Source organism: Ruditapes philippinarum, unplaced genomic scaffold (assembly GCF_026571515.1).
Source record: "Ruditapes philippinarum isolate M1 unplaced genomic scaffold, ASM2657151v2 ctg1230_1_1_1_1, whole genome shotgun sequence".
In the NCBI taxonomy this organism is placed as follows: Eukaryota; Metazoa; Mollusca; class Bivalvia; order Venerida; family Veneridae; genus Ruditapes; species Ruditapes philippinarum.
The window spans coordinates 100,784-117,792 of NW_026866872.1; the positions used below are offsets into that span (position 1 = coordinate 100,784).

General features: G+C 34.2%; 1 protein-coding gene across 6 annotated transcripts in view; it reads left to right on the forward strand.

The window, feature by feature from the left end:
- LOC132734064 (microtubule-associated serine/threonine-protein kinase 2-like) overlaps positions 1 to 15,669 on the forward strand; it is a 108,381-nt gene extending 92,712 nt beyond the window's left edge. For all 6 annotated transcript variants that reach the window (XM_060720763.1, XM_060720764.1, XM_060720765.1 and 3 more), the window contains 11 exons: positions 617 to 782; positions 3,075 to 3,610; positions 4,064 to 4,174; positions 5,355 to 5,582; positions 5,917 to 6,056; positions 8,791 to 9,068; positions 9,431 to 9,615; positions 13,456 to 13,557; positions 13,793 to 14,001; positions 14,393 to 14,573; positions 14,746 to 15,669. In XM_060720763.1, the coding sequence (XP_060576746.1) occupies positions 617 to 782; positions 3,075 to 3,610; positions 4,064 to 4,174; positions 5,355 to 5,582; positions 5,917 to 6,056; positions 8,791 to 9,068; positions 9,431 to 9,615; positions 13,456 to 13,557; positions 13,793 to 14,001; positions 14,393 to 14,573; positions 14,746 to 15,539 (2,930 nt within the window). In that variant the 3' untranslated portion in view covers positions 15,540 to 15,669. The remainder of the gene's footprint in view (positions 1 to 616; positions 783 to 3,074; positions 3,611 to 4,063; positions 4,175 to 5,354; positions 5,583 to 5,916; positions 6,057 to 8,790; positions 9,069 to 9,430; positions 9,616 to 13,455; positions 13,558 to 13,792; positions 14,002 to 14,392; positions 14,574 to 14,745) is intronic.
- The last annotated feature ends 1,340 nt before the right edge of the window (positions 15,670 to 17,009 follow it).

Consider the following 17,009-nt stretch of genomic DNA (forward strand, 5'->3'; position numbering starts at 1 on the left):
AGATGTATAATCAAGATATCTTTTAAAAAATTTACAAAATCACAAGCTATGTATACAAGTAATTTTCATACAACTCTGCTACCTACTTAGTTTGTTTCGTTGTGAAATTTCTTTTCTGAAGAATGAATTTATATCCTGTATGTTCTTAATGCATTTTCACCAGAAAATTGAGAATAATGCAATTAATCAATTAACTTTAGATCTGAAATGGGAGAAACAAATTCTACTTATTTTGTTGTTTTTCTTTTAAATGGATATTAGAGTTGAATAAGAATGTGTTTTCCCCTAAAATCAATTAAAATCTTTTCTGTTCGTTAATGTATTTATACGATTTGGAAAGTTCTGGAATGTTATAAGTGTGCTAGAGTTGATTTTGTAAAGTAAAATGCCAACAACCCCACAAACAGATGCCCACTTGTCCCAGATATAATGCACAAAGAGGCACCTGAGGTCTTCCTTTACCAGTAAAACTAGAAAGTCTCTATATGTTTCAATGCATTATTTATAGCATATTTAAATACTCTTTAAAGAGAAGGTAATGCATTAGGATGGTCACACATTAAACACCAACAAAACAAACAAAAAGAAAGAATTTATGTAAATTTTGTATTTCTAGAACTTGAGATAGAGAATCGTGAGAGTGCAGCAGTAGATGAGAGTTTGAAGGACACATCACTTGTGTTATCTGATGTTGAAGAAAGCATTGATGGTCGCAGAAAAGATCTCACTCCATGTGAGGAAGATTTTGAAACCATTAAACTTATCAGTAATGGAGCATATGCGTAAGTTGAACTTTGACTAATTTATGTGAAGCCATTTTATTTTTTTTCCTTCTGTCAGTTGAAATGTGCATTTTAAGCTTGATTGTCAACAATTAGTAGGTCAAATGTCAACAATTTTCTCATTTCACATTTATCCTTGGATGAATTCACTTGAAGCTTCACTTACAAGTGTCTTTAAGGTCTAAGTTTAAAGCCAAATACCATTCCTCCTAAATCTGGCATGAGCTTTGTGATATGTTGGTTGAATTAAGAGACTATCAATTTTCATACCCTTTTTTTCTCAAGAATCAATACAATAATTTACAATAATCCATTGATATGAAATCTCTTTGTAGAAACAATTTCTGGTATACAACAATTACATAGAAAATTACCTGTATGTACTTTTCCCTGAGCACAATCACAAATTGTTATTTGTTATTTGTAACCTGTTCTGAAATAAAGCTGCTTATAGAGGTACATACCTGTCAAGGGTCATCCATCATAACTTGTGAAGGATAATAATTCTGAAAATAATTGTTTTGTTGCCGAGAGATGGAAATGAATAGAAACAGTATACCTAGTATGGTCAACAATGTCATTACTTACTTGACTGTGGAAACATGATACCAATTATCAGGATTTGACTAGTTAGCTCGACTTTTCTATGAAAAGGGGAGCTATCCTACTCGCCCCGGCGTCGGCGTCGGCGTTAGCGTTGGCGTCACACCTTGGTTAAGTTTTTCGTACCACCCCACTTTATTTCAGAAGTATTACAAGTATGGCTTTGAAACTTACCATACTTGTTCACCATCATAACCTCCATCTACAGACAAGAGTACATAACTCTGTCAAGGTTTTTGACAGAATTATGGCCCTTTTTTGACTTAGAAAGTGTATTGAGCTTTGTTAAGTTTTTTGTACCACCTCACTTTATTTCAAAACCATTGGAGGTATTGCTTTGAAACTGACCATACTTGTTTACCATCACGACCTTCATCAACAGACAAGAGGACATAACTCTGTCAAGGTTTTTGACAGAATTATGCCCCTTTTTGACTTAGAAAATACATTGAATATGGGTAAAATCCACTTATTGCCTTAACCCTTTGAGATATTGCTTTGAAACTTTTAATGCTATTTCACATCATTACCCCCATCTGTACGCAAGAGAAGGTAACTCTGTCAAGGATTTGTTTTAAAAATTAAGGCCTTTTATCGACTTAGAATCTTGGTTAAGTTTTTAGTACCAGTCCACTTTTGACTGAACTGTTTGAGATATTAATTTGAAAGTTGGAATACTTGTTTACCATCATGGTCCCAAAACATGGGCAGGAGAAGGTAATTCTGTTAAGGATTTTATTTGAATTATGGCCCTTTTTGACTTAGAAACTCAGTTAAGATTTTCATTCTTGTCCACTTGTTGACTTAACCATTTGAGATATTACTTTGGAAGTTGGAGTTCTTATGTGCCATCATGAGACCTATCTGTAAGCAAGAGAAGATAACTCTGTGAAAATGTTTCTTGACTTGTACTTAGAAATTCCTAGTTAAAGTCTTGTGTGCCCTTAACTGTCAAAGTTTTGTTTTATAGGCAAGCACTAAAAAAGTCGAGCGCGCTGTCCTTCTGACAGCTCTTGTTAAGTTCATGTAATTTGTAAACAGAGACCTCCATTTTTGCCTAGTTAGAAAATTAAGAGTACATCTTTTTTTCTGAGGAAAGCAATTAATTTTTAGATTCATAATTTCTTTTAAATCAAGAAATAGTATAATGAAATATTTTTAGCAGTTATGTATTTTAATCATAATATAATGAAATATTTTTAGCAGTTATGTATTTTAATCAATTACAACAACAGTATTTGTATATGTCATCTTTAAACATCTAAGGTGTGTTTCTCTGAATGCAGTATAAATTGACAGGAATGTATGTTACAATGTTTGTTACACCAGTATAGAGTTAGGCCTCTCTCACTGTCTAACCAGCGGCTATACTGTTGGTATTTCAGTTTCTGTTGATTTTTAGCTGAAGAAATATTCAAGCTATAATGATCCCTGTGACATCTTTTTTGTTCTGCTTAAAACTTAAATGTAGCCATTTATTCAAACATTTAAAAGGTTATCAACATAAAACTTGGAATACTGGCCTATCATAACAAAGTGCAGTTGTGAGACAAGGGGCATAATTATGAAAGCTATAATTTTTGGAGTTTTGCTTGATTTTTACATGTCATTTGGTTTTCATTAAACCCAAGTTCATTGTACATAATAATAACATTTATTTCTATATTTATAATGTATGCATTATTTCAGTGCTGTATATTTGGTTCGACACAAGGAAAGTAAGCAAAGATTTGCCATGAAAAAGATCTGTAAACAGAACTTGATATTACGCAATCAAACCGAACAAGTGTTCACCGAAAGGGACGTGTTAACATTTGCTGATAATCCATTTGTTGTGAGTATGTGGTGTAGTTTTGAAACAAAGCGCCACCTATGTATGGTGATGGAATATGTAGAAGGTGGTGATTGTGCAACATTGTTGAAAAATTCTGGACCACTGCCATTTGATCTTTCGAGATTATATTTTGCTGAGACTGTGTTAGCTTTGGAATATCTCCACAGTTATGGAATAGTTCATAGAGATTTAAAACCAGACAATTTGTTAATTACCGCTACAGGGCATATTAAGCTGACAGACTTTGGTCTGTCTAAGATTGGACTAATGAGTTTAACGACAAATTTGTATGAGGGAACGTTAGACAAAGATAGTAAACAGTTTAGAGACAAACAAGTGATGGGGACTCCAGAATATGTGGCTCCTGAAGTTATTCTACGACAAGGATATGGTAATTATGTAAATTAGTTCTTATGCTTAAGATATCATTATTTTCTTGATATTGACTTTTTGGGCAATTCTTTAATACTAATTTCCTTGTAAAGGTTGGACACTAATATTGTACTCTTAAATGTTGGGCATTAAGTTTATTAAATTATTATATCTAGAACAAATACTGTCTCTAAGAAAACCCTCTGGGAATACAGATGATCTTGTTCTCAAGTTTTCCGCTAATTGCATTGAGATAGGTTAAGTTTGTTATGGTACAGATCATGTTTCCCAATCTGATTATGATTCCTTATTAATTCTCCCTCATTATAAGGTATTCCTGTTCTAGATTAGACAGGCAATGACCTTACATTAATTCTCTTTAGAAATTTTAACAAGGATTTGTTTGTACTTTAAGTTGATTTATTGAAAATATGTCTTGTGTATGAATGATTTGTATCTATTATATCTGTAGGTAAGACAGTTGATTGGTGGTCAATGGGAATCATACTGTATGAGTTCCTGGTAGGTTGTCCCCCTTTCTTTGGTGATTCAGCAGAGGAGCTCTTTGCTCAAGTTATAAATGGTAAGTAAAATCATTCACTTTGTCATTCATTCAGCAAGAACTTTTATTTTAAGGTTGTCGACATGAAAAAATGTTCACTGGAAATTTACATTCTTTTTATGCCCCCACAATGTGGGAGCATATAGCGTTGCACTTGTCCGTCCGTCCGTCAGTCCGTCCGTCAGTCAGTCCGTCCGTACGTCCCGAAATCTTGTGAACGCAACTCCTCTTAAACCGGATGGCAGATTTTGCTTAAACTTACAGGGATGAACAACCTTAATGTGTAGATGGTAGTAAAGGAAGGAATTTTCGCTGCGAACCAAATTTAACAGAATTATGGCCCTTTGGTTGATTTTTTTCACTAGATAACTATGTAGAAATTTTGTGAACGCAACTCTTCTTAAACCGGATGGCAGATTTTGCTTAAACTTACAGGGATGAACAACCTTAATGTGTAGATGGCAGTAAAGGAAGGAATTTTCGCTGCGACCAAATTTTACAGAATTATGGCCCTTTGTTGATTTTTTCCACTATATACTATGTAGAAATTTTGTGAACGCAAACTCCTCTTTAACCGGATGGCAGATTTTGCTTAAACTTACAGGGATGAACAACCTTAAGGTGTAGATTTTGTAAGGGGAAGGAATTTTTCGGCAACCAAATTTTACAAATTCAATTCTTTTAAATTTTTTAACACTTTAATAATTTTTGTTTTAGAATTTTGTGGCCGTTTTAATTTTAAACCAAAAGGCCCGATTTTGGTTAAAATATTCAAGGGATTTAAAAAATTTAATGTTAATCGTGAAGAAGGGTATTTTGCTGGACCAAAAACGGGTATTATGGGGTATTTTTAAGTTTTCCTTGTCTACATTGTAGTTCCAAAAATTTGACCTAGATCATAAATTTTCAAACAGGGGTTTGGGTCATTTTTCCCAGCCCTTTCCAAAATTGTTCTTGTCTGTAGAACAAGGAATATCATCGTTAGTAAATCTTGTGCATGTAGACTTTATCAACTGGTGAGCAATTAAAAGCCGTCATGGCTCTCTGGTCATATAATTAGCTCTGCATACACATGAATGAACAGTAATTGACCACAAATTTTGTAGTAAAGTTTAGTTACATTAATAATTTATAATAATGTAATCATTTATAATAATGTAGATAGAAGCAGATGTTATAATGTTTTATTTGATTATTACAGAGGACATAGAGTGGCCACAGGAAGAGGAGTGGCAGGTACGAGAAGATGCCAAGGATCTGATAACCCAACTTCTGCAGCACAATCCACTCAATAGATTAGGAGTTGGCGGTGCTCAGGAGGTGAAGGATCATTTTTATTTTGATGGTCTCGACTGGGAATCTATTCTTAGACAAAAGGCGGAGTTTGTACCTGATTTAGAAGATGATGAGGACACATCATATTTTGACAGTGAGTGCTTCTATTGTCCATTTTGTTTTTAATATATTTCATTTCATGTATTTTAGTCAGAAAAATTAAGAAGAAAAAACATCTTTGATGAAGTCGGAATGGAACCTTTTACAAACAATTAAACAACAATTTAGGCAACAATTAAATTTTATCAATAAATGTATATTAATTCTTTCATGTTTTTGAGGACTGATAGAAGTTTTTTTGATATAGGAAACCAACAGACTAGACAATGGCCAGTTTCAGTTATAAAGCAGGACAGTCAGATTTAATTGGTAAAGATTAAGTTAACATATTTAAACAATTGAGTAAAACATTATTTAATTGTTTACAGCACGTGCAGACAGGTATAACCACGAGCTCGAGACGGAAGACACAGATATTGATGACTCTGAGGATCAGTTGTTCCACAGCTTCTCCTCCATGTCTCCACGATTCAGTAAAGTCTACTCCAGAATTGAGGAGCTACATGAGGTGAATATATATAAATTTTCCTTCAAATTCAGGGTATGAGGTTTTAAATAAATTTTCTCAGCTAAGACTAAGATTTCATGTTTTTGATTGGTTATAAACAGGCACAGAATGTATATTGACCAATGAAAATCTTGAGATTCGAGACAGAACTCAGAAAAAAACTTTTATAACCTTACAAATGTATGAAAACATTCCTTTTAACATCATTTCTGTTATTCTGTTTATATCTTTAACCATTTTGTATTTATATGTTATTTAGCAAAGATAATGCTTTTTTAACCCCAAATACATCTTTTTTTGTGTCGCCTCTACGGAGTAGTGGCGACATAGGGATCACTTCTCCGTCGTCTGTCTGTCCGTCACAAAACTTGTCCGGACTACTCCTCATAAACTACTGGTGCAATTTCATCCGAACTTTACAGGAATGATCAGTACCAAGTCTAGTTGTGCATATTGTCAGCAATTTCCAGTTCAATGATTTTTGTCAGAGTTATGGCCTTTTAATAATTTTTATTTTTAAAGTTTGTCCGGACTACTTCTCTTATACCACTAATGCAATTTCAATGAAACTTTACAGGATTGATCTGTAGCTCAAGTCCTTGCGCATATTGCACGGGTTTTCCGGTTGAATGATTTTTGGCCGAGTTATGGCCCTTTGATAAAAAGGTGTTTTTTTCTGTGTGTTGCCAGATACACAAAAGCTTGTCCGGACTACTCCTCAAAAACTACTGGTGCAATTTTATCCAAACTTTACAGGAATGATCAGTACCAAGTCTAGTTGTGCATATTGTCAGTATTTTCCGGTTCAATGATTTTTGTCAGAGTTATGGCCCTTTAATAATTTTTATTTTTAAAGTTTGTCCGGACTACTTCTCTTATACCACTAATGCAATTTCAATGAAACTTTACAGGATTGATCTGTAGCTCAAGTCCTTGCGCATATTGCACGGGTTTTCCGATTGAATGATTTTTGGCCGAGTTATGGCATTTTGATAAAAAGGTGTTTTTTTCTGTGTGTTGCCAGATACACAAAAGCTTGTCCGGACTACTCCTCATAAACTACTGGTGCAATTTTATCCAAACTTTACAGGAATGATCAGTACCAAGTCTAGTGCACTGTCCGTCTGTCACAAAACTTGTCCCAACATAAAATTGGCCATCATGAGGCGACACATGTGATTACTGATCGCTCTTGTATGAAGGGTAAATTGTGCTGGAAAATTAATATCTTCTTCATCTCTTTGTGCTGACCTCATTTAGTTTATTAAAATTGCAAATTTTCAATTACGACCGGGTATAATCTAGTACAGTGAAACTAAACAATAGTTTTATAAGAGGAAACTAATTCTACAGTCGACATAATGCTTCTTTAAAGTGTCATATTATCTAATGAATCATTTTGTATCATAGCAAGTAATTATCCTCACACTTGACATATAATAGGACATTCCTTTTAACTGCCAGCTAAGATGTAATAAAGTCTATCAAGTTAAAAAGGCAGAAATAATGTCAAGAAACTCTTACAGTCAATTACAACAAGACCTTTGTGTGAAGAAGCTTTAAATCTTGCCACTTTCTATTAGGATCTTGGGAATTTTTGTGTAGCTTCCATTTTGTTCAATGCAGAATAATGTGACTAGAGGGGGATTTAATTTTCCTGTTTGAACGAAGATAACAATTGTTAGACTAGGAAATGTCTCGGACATTTGTCATTGTCAGGGGTATTGTTGACATTAATTAGGAGCTTGTAGGAAATGCTTGCGATGTTAAATGACAGGGTAATAGGGCGAGAGAGAAGTAATGGTCTATGTTTAACTCAATCTTCTCTAATGATGCAACATGTGATATAGGTACATGTACTTTCTAGAAATCATATCTTATTGGTTAAGACATATTTTATATATTTCCTTGGGGTTTGTTTTGGTGAAAAATTCCTTTATTTTGGGAACTTCTTGTATTGAAAAGTGCTTATTTTGTATTTGTTTGTGAGAATGAGTACATGAATATTTGTGTAGCATTATCCTGCTATTCTATAAAAGCAGATTATAAGAACAAGAAAAGACCAGATTTCTACTGTCTGATTTAAGACATCATTATAAGCTTGTACATGATAGGGAGTGTTTTTTATCTGAGGTGATATGAAGAAACACTGTAAATTACTAATTGAGTTGTAAATTTTGTGTCATTTATCATCCTGAGAGGATTATGATGCTAAAATCATTCTCTGAAAATATGTTTGACTGAAAATACCATGACACTAATGGAATATTGTGATATTTTATTAGACTTAGGTCGTCATAGTCGTACAGATATAAGTTTTCTGTATAGAATAAGCAACGTAAATGAGTTAAAGATACTTTATTTATACTCATTTATCATTTTATGTCATAAGAAAACATGTTTTTTGTGTACACATGATGGATGTGTACTTAAGGATTTGTTACATCCTGTTTATAGAATTATTGTACTAATGTTCTTGTTTATCCCTATAGTTGACCATTATTTATTTTCATAGAGGATTATTCGCTTTTTGATTTCAAGTTAGCAAATCTCCATTTTCTGGATATCTCCGTACAGTATTTAAGGAATTTATAGTATTTTGTTTAAGGTAAAATATTATTAATTTCAATTCAGATTCAAAAATTTATTGTATAATCAGGCCACCAGGCCACACACATAATACATGATATTACAGTCATTATTAAAACAAATGTACCATTATATGTTAATATAGGACTATGGAACAGATTTGAGGGACCGTAGACGTCATTCTAGTGCTGATGAAATGCGGACAAGGCTACTTGAAAAACAGGCATTAGAACGTAAAGATTCGAACCAGTCTACTAGTTCAGAAAATTCTCTAGAGTTACAGTCGTATATGAACCACCCGTCCAGCGATCGTCACCGTGCCTTGTCAGATAACACGTATCCCAAGACGGACCAAAAACCTGACTTGACTAATAATCAAAGCAAGAGTGAAGATGATCCAGACGTATTTAGTAGTGCAGAAAGGTGAGTTATCAGACATGATTTGAGATATGCTTAATAATACATCAAGACATTAACATTTTATTGATGGCCAAATGTTTTAATCCTGTTTATAGCATGCACTATTTTTTCTTAGTTATCAAGCTATGTACAATGATTAGAGAACCCATATAACTGTTGAAAAATATCAGCTTGCATTACATGTATCTCCTATCTTAACTTAATAAAAAATTGTTGGGTACCCACTTAAGCCTGACAAATGTTTTAATGACAAATTTCATGAAATAAAATAACTGAACATTTAGAAAGAAATGAAAATTTTTAAATCCTAATTATACATGTTGTGTCTCACTGACTTTGACCTGAAGTTTGTTTTTTTCTTTCAGTACCCCCCGATCAAGTATCAGTGTTCAGGGCACATCAATGTCTACATCTGACTCATCACAGAATGAGAGTGACTCCTCACCTGTTGTTACCAAGAAAACAGTCCGTTCAAGCATAAACATACCCCACCCAACAATACCCAGAGTGGCCGTAGTGTCCTCAGATGATGATAAACCATCAGCTTGTGGTAAATATAAAATGTTCTAGAGAATATAGAAATATTCTACTAATGTAGTCAAGTGGTTATGGTTTGCCAACTTGTCGCTCACTCCTGTGACAGACATTTAATTTTGAGAGCTTTCAAAGGTTAATGGTTTTACCTACATAAGCTTGTATGCTTAACACAGTGTATGGAGGACAATCTCGGGTCTTCACTAGTTGAGCTTGAGGACCACATCAAGGGTTTGGTGTGAAACAGTTGTATTTCTTGTATGAGTTTACTAACATATTGAAGTTACAACCAAATTGATGTTACTACCTTTTCACTATGTAAGCAGCACAAATATTTGTGGAAAGTCGAAAACTTTCTTGTCTTAAGAATTGTTTCTGTTGGTAAGGTAATTATGGCTTGTATACCATTATGTAGTCATAGTAACTCCTTGAAGTCGGATATTAACTTTTGCTCAGAAATAGAGTGAGAGAATTTAATTCTGGTTGTAAACATAATGTTATTTCTGTCTTATGGAATTAGAGGAATGTCTTCAATTATTAAAGCCTCTTTTTATCTACTTGATCTCCTTAGAAACCAAGAACAAGGCTGTGATTTTCCTGTAATTGGCTTGGTTTATTTCAGTAGTTTCAAGATTATGGCTGAATATAATGTTAATTCTAGAATCAAGGTGAAATATTATATCTCAAGTTTTCAAATTCTGTCATGTTTAGTAGCCATTAAGTAAAATAAAGATAATAGTAAGTCTTTTCGGTCTTTAAAGGGGCTCAACTGATGCAAAAAGCCTAAAAATGTAAACTTTGAAATTCTTTCAAACATCATGGAGAAAAAAACCGCAAAGGATAGTAAACAAATATACTCACTATTCAATTGAATATCAATTTTTTGCCTGATAGGAGTGAAAACTGTTTCAATGCTTTTGACCAGTTTGTACTTCTGGAATAACAGGATGGGGGAATGATCTGAAAATTAGCAACCAGGCCTACACCAATCTTGGAAAAAATATTTCCTGTTATTATCCCCCGCCGATGGAATCGGGAGGGGGATATAGTCTTGGCGTTGTCCGTCCGTCCATCCGTCCGTCCGAATTTCGTTTCCGTAGTAGTTCTCTGCAACTACTGGCTGGAATTCAACGAAACTTTATGGGAATCATCAATATCAGTAGGAGATGCGCATATCCTCGGCTTGTTCCGGTCCGACCCTTTAACTCAGAGTTATGGACCTTGATTAGTTATGTAGTATGCATATAGAGTAAAAATCGTTTCCGGAGTAGTTCTCTGCAACTACTGGCTGGAATTCAATGAAACTTTATGGGAATCATCAATACCAAGAGGTGATGCGCATATCGACAGCTTGTTCCGGTCAGACACTTTAACTCAGAGTTATGGCCCTTGATTAGTTATGCAGTATGCATATGGAGTAAAAATCGTTTCTGCGCTACTTCTCTGCAACTACTGGCTGGAATTCAACGAAACTTTATGGGAACCTTCAATACCAAGAGGAGATGCGCATATCGTCGGCTTGTTCGGGTCAGACACTTTAACTAAGAGTTATGGCCCTTGATTAGTTATGCAATATGCATATGGAGTAAAAATCGTTTCCGGAGTAGTTCTCTGCAACTACTGGCTGGAATTCAACGAAACTTTATGGGAATCATCAATATCAAGAGGAGATGCGCATATCGTCGGCTTGTTCCGGCCCTTTAACTCAGAGTTATGTTCCCTTGATTAGTTATGTAGTATGCATATAGAGTAAAAATCGTTTCCGCACTACTTCTCTGCTACTACTGGCTGGAATTCAACGAAACTTTATGGGAACCTTCAATACCAAGAGGAGATGCACATATCGTCGGCTTGTTCGGGTCAGACACTTTAACTCAGAGTTATGGCCCTTGATTAGTTATGCAGTATCCATATAGAAAAATATTTGTTTCTTGGCTACTTCTCTGCTACTACTGGCTGGAATTCAATGAAACTTTATGGGATACTAAGAGGAGATGTGCATATAGTCGCCTTGTTCCAGTCAGATACTTATAACTATGATTTATGGCCCTTGATTAGTTATGTAGTATGCATACATCTCATTGGCATTTCCAGATTTTACTATTAAACCCATTACTTCATATACACGCCTTTTAACGCCTTTTTCACCCCCCCCCCTTTTTGTTGTCTCAAATGATGAAAAAATGCCTTATTTAGGCCCCAAACACTTGTTTTTGTTTGAGAAATGTTGTTAAAAAAAGTGACCTCTTTTTCGGCGCAGCCCCCCAACCAAAAGATACATCAGGGGGTTGCCAGAAGGGGGATGTGCCCCCTTCTGTTTGGGGGGTTTGAAGGGGGGCAGAGTCCCCCTCATCGCCAAGAAAATTTTGGACTTTTGAGAGGCTGTAAATGACCCCAGATTGATCATATGGTAACGCGTAACCAACGCTGAAAAGCATTTGACTCTATCTCAATCCATTGAGAAGTTGCAGCACTTTGAAATCAATTTTGATGGAAAAAATCAACGCAAAATAGTGATTTTTTGGCAATTTTGAGGTGTCCCCTCGTTGCCATGGTAACAGAAAATTTAAGCCTGAGCATGTTGTTGCAAGGGCAATGGTCCAGTCAACATTTGTGCCAAGTTTGATTAGTGTTGAAGCAGTTTTTATAGTATTATAGCAGTTTGAACTTGTAACGGGAGACTTTTCAATGAAAACAGCCATTTTTCACAAAATGCTCATGAAGTAATGGGTTAATGAAAAAAATAAAAAAATCTACAAAACAACAATTTTTCTTCAAATTTATATGACAGGCCATGTTTAAACATGAAAAAACACGATTTAGGGTAATTTCAAGTATTTTCATCACTTTCTGGTTAACCCATTACTTCATATACACGCCTTTTAACGCCTTTTTCACCCCCCCCTTTTTGTTGTCTCAAATGATGAAAAAATGCCTTATTTAGGCCCCAAACACTTGTTTTTGTTTGAGAAATGTTGTTAAAAAAAGTGACCTCTTTTTCGGCGCGGCCCCCCAACCAAAAGATACATCAGGGGGTTGCCAGAAGGGGGATGTGACCCCTTGTTTGGGGGGTTTGAAGGGGGGCAGAGTCCCCCTCATCGCCAAGAAAATTTTGGACTTTTGAGAGGCTGTAAATGACCCCAGATTGATCATATGGTAACGCGTAACCAACGCTGAAAAGCATTTGACTCTATCTCAATCCATTGAGAAGTTGCAGCACTTTGAAATCAATTTTGATGGAAAAAATCAACGCAAAATAGTGATTTTTTGGCAATTTTGAGGTGTCCCCTCGTTGCCATGGTAACAGTAAATTTAAGCCTGAGCATGTTGTTGCAAGGGCAATGGTCCAGTCAACATTTGTGCCAAGTTTGATTAGTGTTGAAGCAGTTTTTATAGTATTATAGCAGTTTGAACTTGTAACGGGAGACTTTTCAATGAAAACAGCCATTTTTCACAAAATGCTCATGAAGTAATGGGTTAACACAAAGTTATGGCTCTGTTATTGCTCTGAATATTTATCAAGTTCAAAGAATATTATTGTTTATGCCATGATTAATATATAAATAAAGCCTTATGTCTTCAGTTGTTGTGTTAATAATAACCAGTACTCGGCGGGGGATATAAATTCAACGAATTTGCTTGTTTAAAAAAAAACACAAGGCTGTCAACTCCTTTAGAATATTAGAGAAGCATTTTGAATTTCCATTATTTTTTTTGTGCCCTGATATACATTCTTTGTATGTGCAAACATAGGTATAAATACTCAGAAAAGTGCCTGGAACCAGATATAAATAGTAGATCATTACTTGCATGTGAAGTCATTTTTCATTTTTTTGTACACTTTATACACTTACAGAACTGTCACCTGTTGATGAAATGCGTGAAAAGAGATCGGAGCTAAAGATAATGCAGAAATCAGTTTCAGCAAATGCTTTAACTCTTCTCATCCAAGCTCCTGGTGAGTAAGATTTTTCTTCATTACTTTTGGAAGGTTGCCTTAAATCTGTATAAGAATTTGGGGAATGATGATCATTTAATTCTGCCCTTTTTCTATTCTTACTTCATACCTTTATTAGTCATTATAAAGACAAATCGTTAAATCCATTAATGAAAATATTTGTTTAATTTGATAAGTTTATTTCTATGTACTGTTAACAATCTTGGTATGTATTTTTGAATATACTACTTTTTAGAAGAGTTCCACAATCAGCCAATGGAGTCTCCAGGTTCTAGTACCAGCTCTCGTGACGGCTCCCCTTCCAGGGAGATGTCCCCGCTAGCAAAAAGCCTAAAGCCACCCATTGTAATTAAGAAGGGTGCAAGAGGTTATGGATTCACATTGAAGGCAATCAGAGTTTACCTTGGCAACTCAAACACTTATGCACTTCAGCATATTGTTGTTGTAAGTAAAATAAGTAGATTGTACCCTTTACTTGTATTCATTGCAATTTAATTAGATATTGCGTTGTGACACAACCAAGACAGAATTATTTCAGCTGTAACTGCTTTATTTGTATATTTTAAAGTGATTAAGAATCAAAATACCATATCTGAAAGTACTGATGGAAGGTGATTTTAGAATTATTAAAAATTAATCATTAATAATTTTAGTTAGCACTATGGATATAAAATTATTTAATAAAGTACTAGTATAGTTAACTATGACTGCCAAGTTGATTAATGTCTGTTCAACTGAATCGTGAGGTCATTAAGTGTTGGTCTAACATCTGCAAATTTATGATTTCAAAATTTATGATGCCAAGATCATGCTAATTTCTTTTTTTATTATGTAGGCTGTTGAAGATAATAGTCCATCATTTGAAGCGGGGCTACGACCTGGTGATCTTATCACACATATTAATGAGGAACCTATCCATAGTCTACTTCATACACAGGTTGTTCAGCTTATCCTCAAAGGAAAAGGAGAATTACGCATTCGGTCCATGCCATTAGAGAGCTCAACCATCCAAACAGGTAATATTGTCCGTAGATAATCTTATACTTTATATATAAGACTTATTGTAGTTATCTGTATTATTTTAAAAACATAGAGTTATTTACTTGTTAAAACAATTGTATTATCACTAAACATTCTCAAAGTTTTAATTTTAAAAAGCTTTAGCATTGATATTTTATCTGTTTGAAGGTGCTAAAAAGAAGGGAACAAATCCAGGCAAGATGGCCCGGAGATCAAAGAAAAAGGCGGGAAAAGGAGGAGAAAAGAAGAAAAGTCGGTCATTGTTTAGGAGATTAAGTACGAAGCGGGCTGAACAACAGGGTCATGTTGCGGGTCAGCTTGGACATAGTTCCCCACTTACACCAAGCAGTACATATCGGAGTAGTCCATTTAGTAAATCTTGGTCGTTTGGTGACACTTCTGCTGTAACATTTAAAACAGGAGTTCAGTCATCACCATTATCTCTAACTTGGTCCCCGGAAACATGTCAGACCTCATCAACCAGTAGTTCACCCAGTTCTAGTTCACCTAATTCACCGGCCAATCAGTCACACTCACCGACTGGTTATGGACGTCCAAGTTCCTTGTCTGGTCTAAAACATAAGCGAACACAGAGCTTGAAGTCTCCGTGCAGAAGAAAATCTGTTCACAACATTCCATTATCTCCACTGGCACGGACACCATCACCATCTCCAATGCCTGTATCTCCCACAAGATCCCCTAGTCCGCTAGCTTTTTCACAGGGGCATCAAGTAGGAGCTTCAAATCAGTCACAGAAAACAATACCAGCACATTTAAACACAAATCCAAGTCAAGCTATAGTTAAGAGACATTCATTTTCAAAACATAAGCCTGACCAGACTTCACCTCTGTTACGTCGAGCTCTATCACCAGACAGACTACATCCAAACTCAGCAGAGAAAATTCAACAAAGAAAATCGTCTCTGCAGGAAAACAAAAGTAAATCATTGGATCCTCCATAGCACTAGGTTTTGTTGCTTAGATATATTGTAGAAAGATGTAAATAGTTTCTTATTTAAGATATTACTGCTCAAATACACTGTGGCATTTATTATGATTTTCATTTATTATAATATAAAGCTTAAAATTATTATTTGTTTGTAAAGTCTCCTCTTATGTTGATTAATTCACATGTTGGCTATCTCTGTTATCACATATCTGTAGTTTCTTTATTCTGACGGGTTAACATCGTTTGAAGTATAATCTCAATTTCTGCTTATTTTAAAAAGTTATAAATTATTACCTTTCTTTTACATATCATGATAGGTGAAATATATTGTAAAAAAAAGCAAGATTTAAAATAAATACGCTTAAAGTTACTGAAGGAAATAGATCATGCAGTTAGATGCCACTTTATCCTTTTCTAATCAAATTGCTTTGGTTCCCATTAAACAGAATTTTTCAAGTTTACTGGATATTGACTTTTACAATTGATATTTGATTTATATACATGTAATAAAATGAAATAATTATTATGTTTGTTTAAATGAAAAGAACATATTTTGATGTTTACACAATTTTGGAATGGAATAGATTCCTATAGAGTAGACTTGTTGAATTTGAGACACTCTGGTATTGGACCACTTAGCAATTTTTAATTAACATATTAACATGTCAAAGGTCTGGATTCTTGTAATCTACTGATTTGATTTGCATATGTGTCAATGAATTAATTTGTATATTTTTAGCAAAATCTAAATGAAGACTAAATAAATGGCATTAAGTTATCCTATTATTTTGTTTGTTTTTGGATTTTTTTCTTTTTTTAGATTTTTAATACCATATTGTTCAAGTCAAACTTGTTTAAAAGTTATTTATTGGAATATTGTATACTCTGAACTTGTATAAGGAAAATTGTAAATACTTGTTTCTTTATTTTCATGTAATCACCAAGGCATTTCATCATCATGAAGAAATTAAATTTGATTTTGTTTCAGGCTACCATCATTTTTCAATCCTTCATATTTTTTTCACAAGTTTGTTCAGTTTGATATTTTGTATATGTTTGGTCTCGATTTATTTTGTATATTTTTGTATATGTTAGATTAGAACAGCTGTCCATTGTAAATATTATTCTTTTTGATCTCATTATATGCATGAACTTAATGATAATCAGATAAACATATATAATGTAAGGAAGATAACTTTTACATCACTAGAATATAAATGTAAGGGAGACGACTCTTTATATACATGTATTGTAAGGAAAGGTACAGGTAACTCTTGTATGAATGAAATTTAAAATGTAAGGAAGATAACTCTTATAAACTTTAATCTACATGGGTAATAGGTAAAGAGAACTATTGTATGGCTAAAAAACTGTGTTGCGAATTGAACCTATAACTTCTAAAGTCTATTTTTCATTTCTGAATCTAGCCATTACAATTTTATTTATTTCATCAAAGACTTCAAGTATCTAGAATTTATTATCT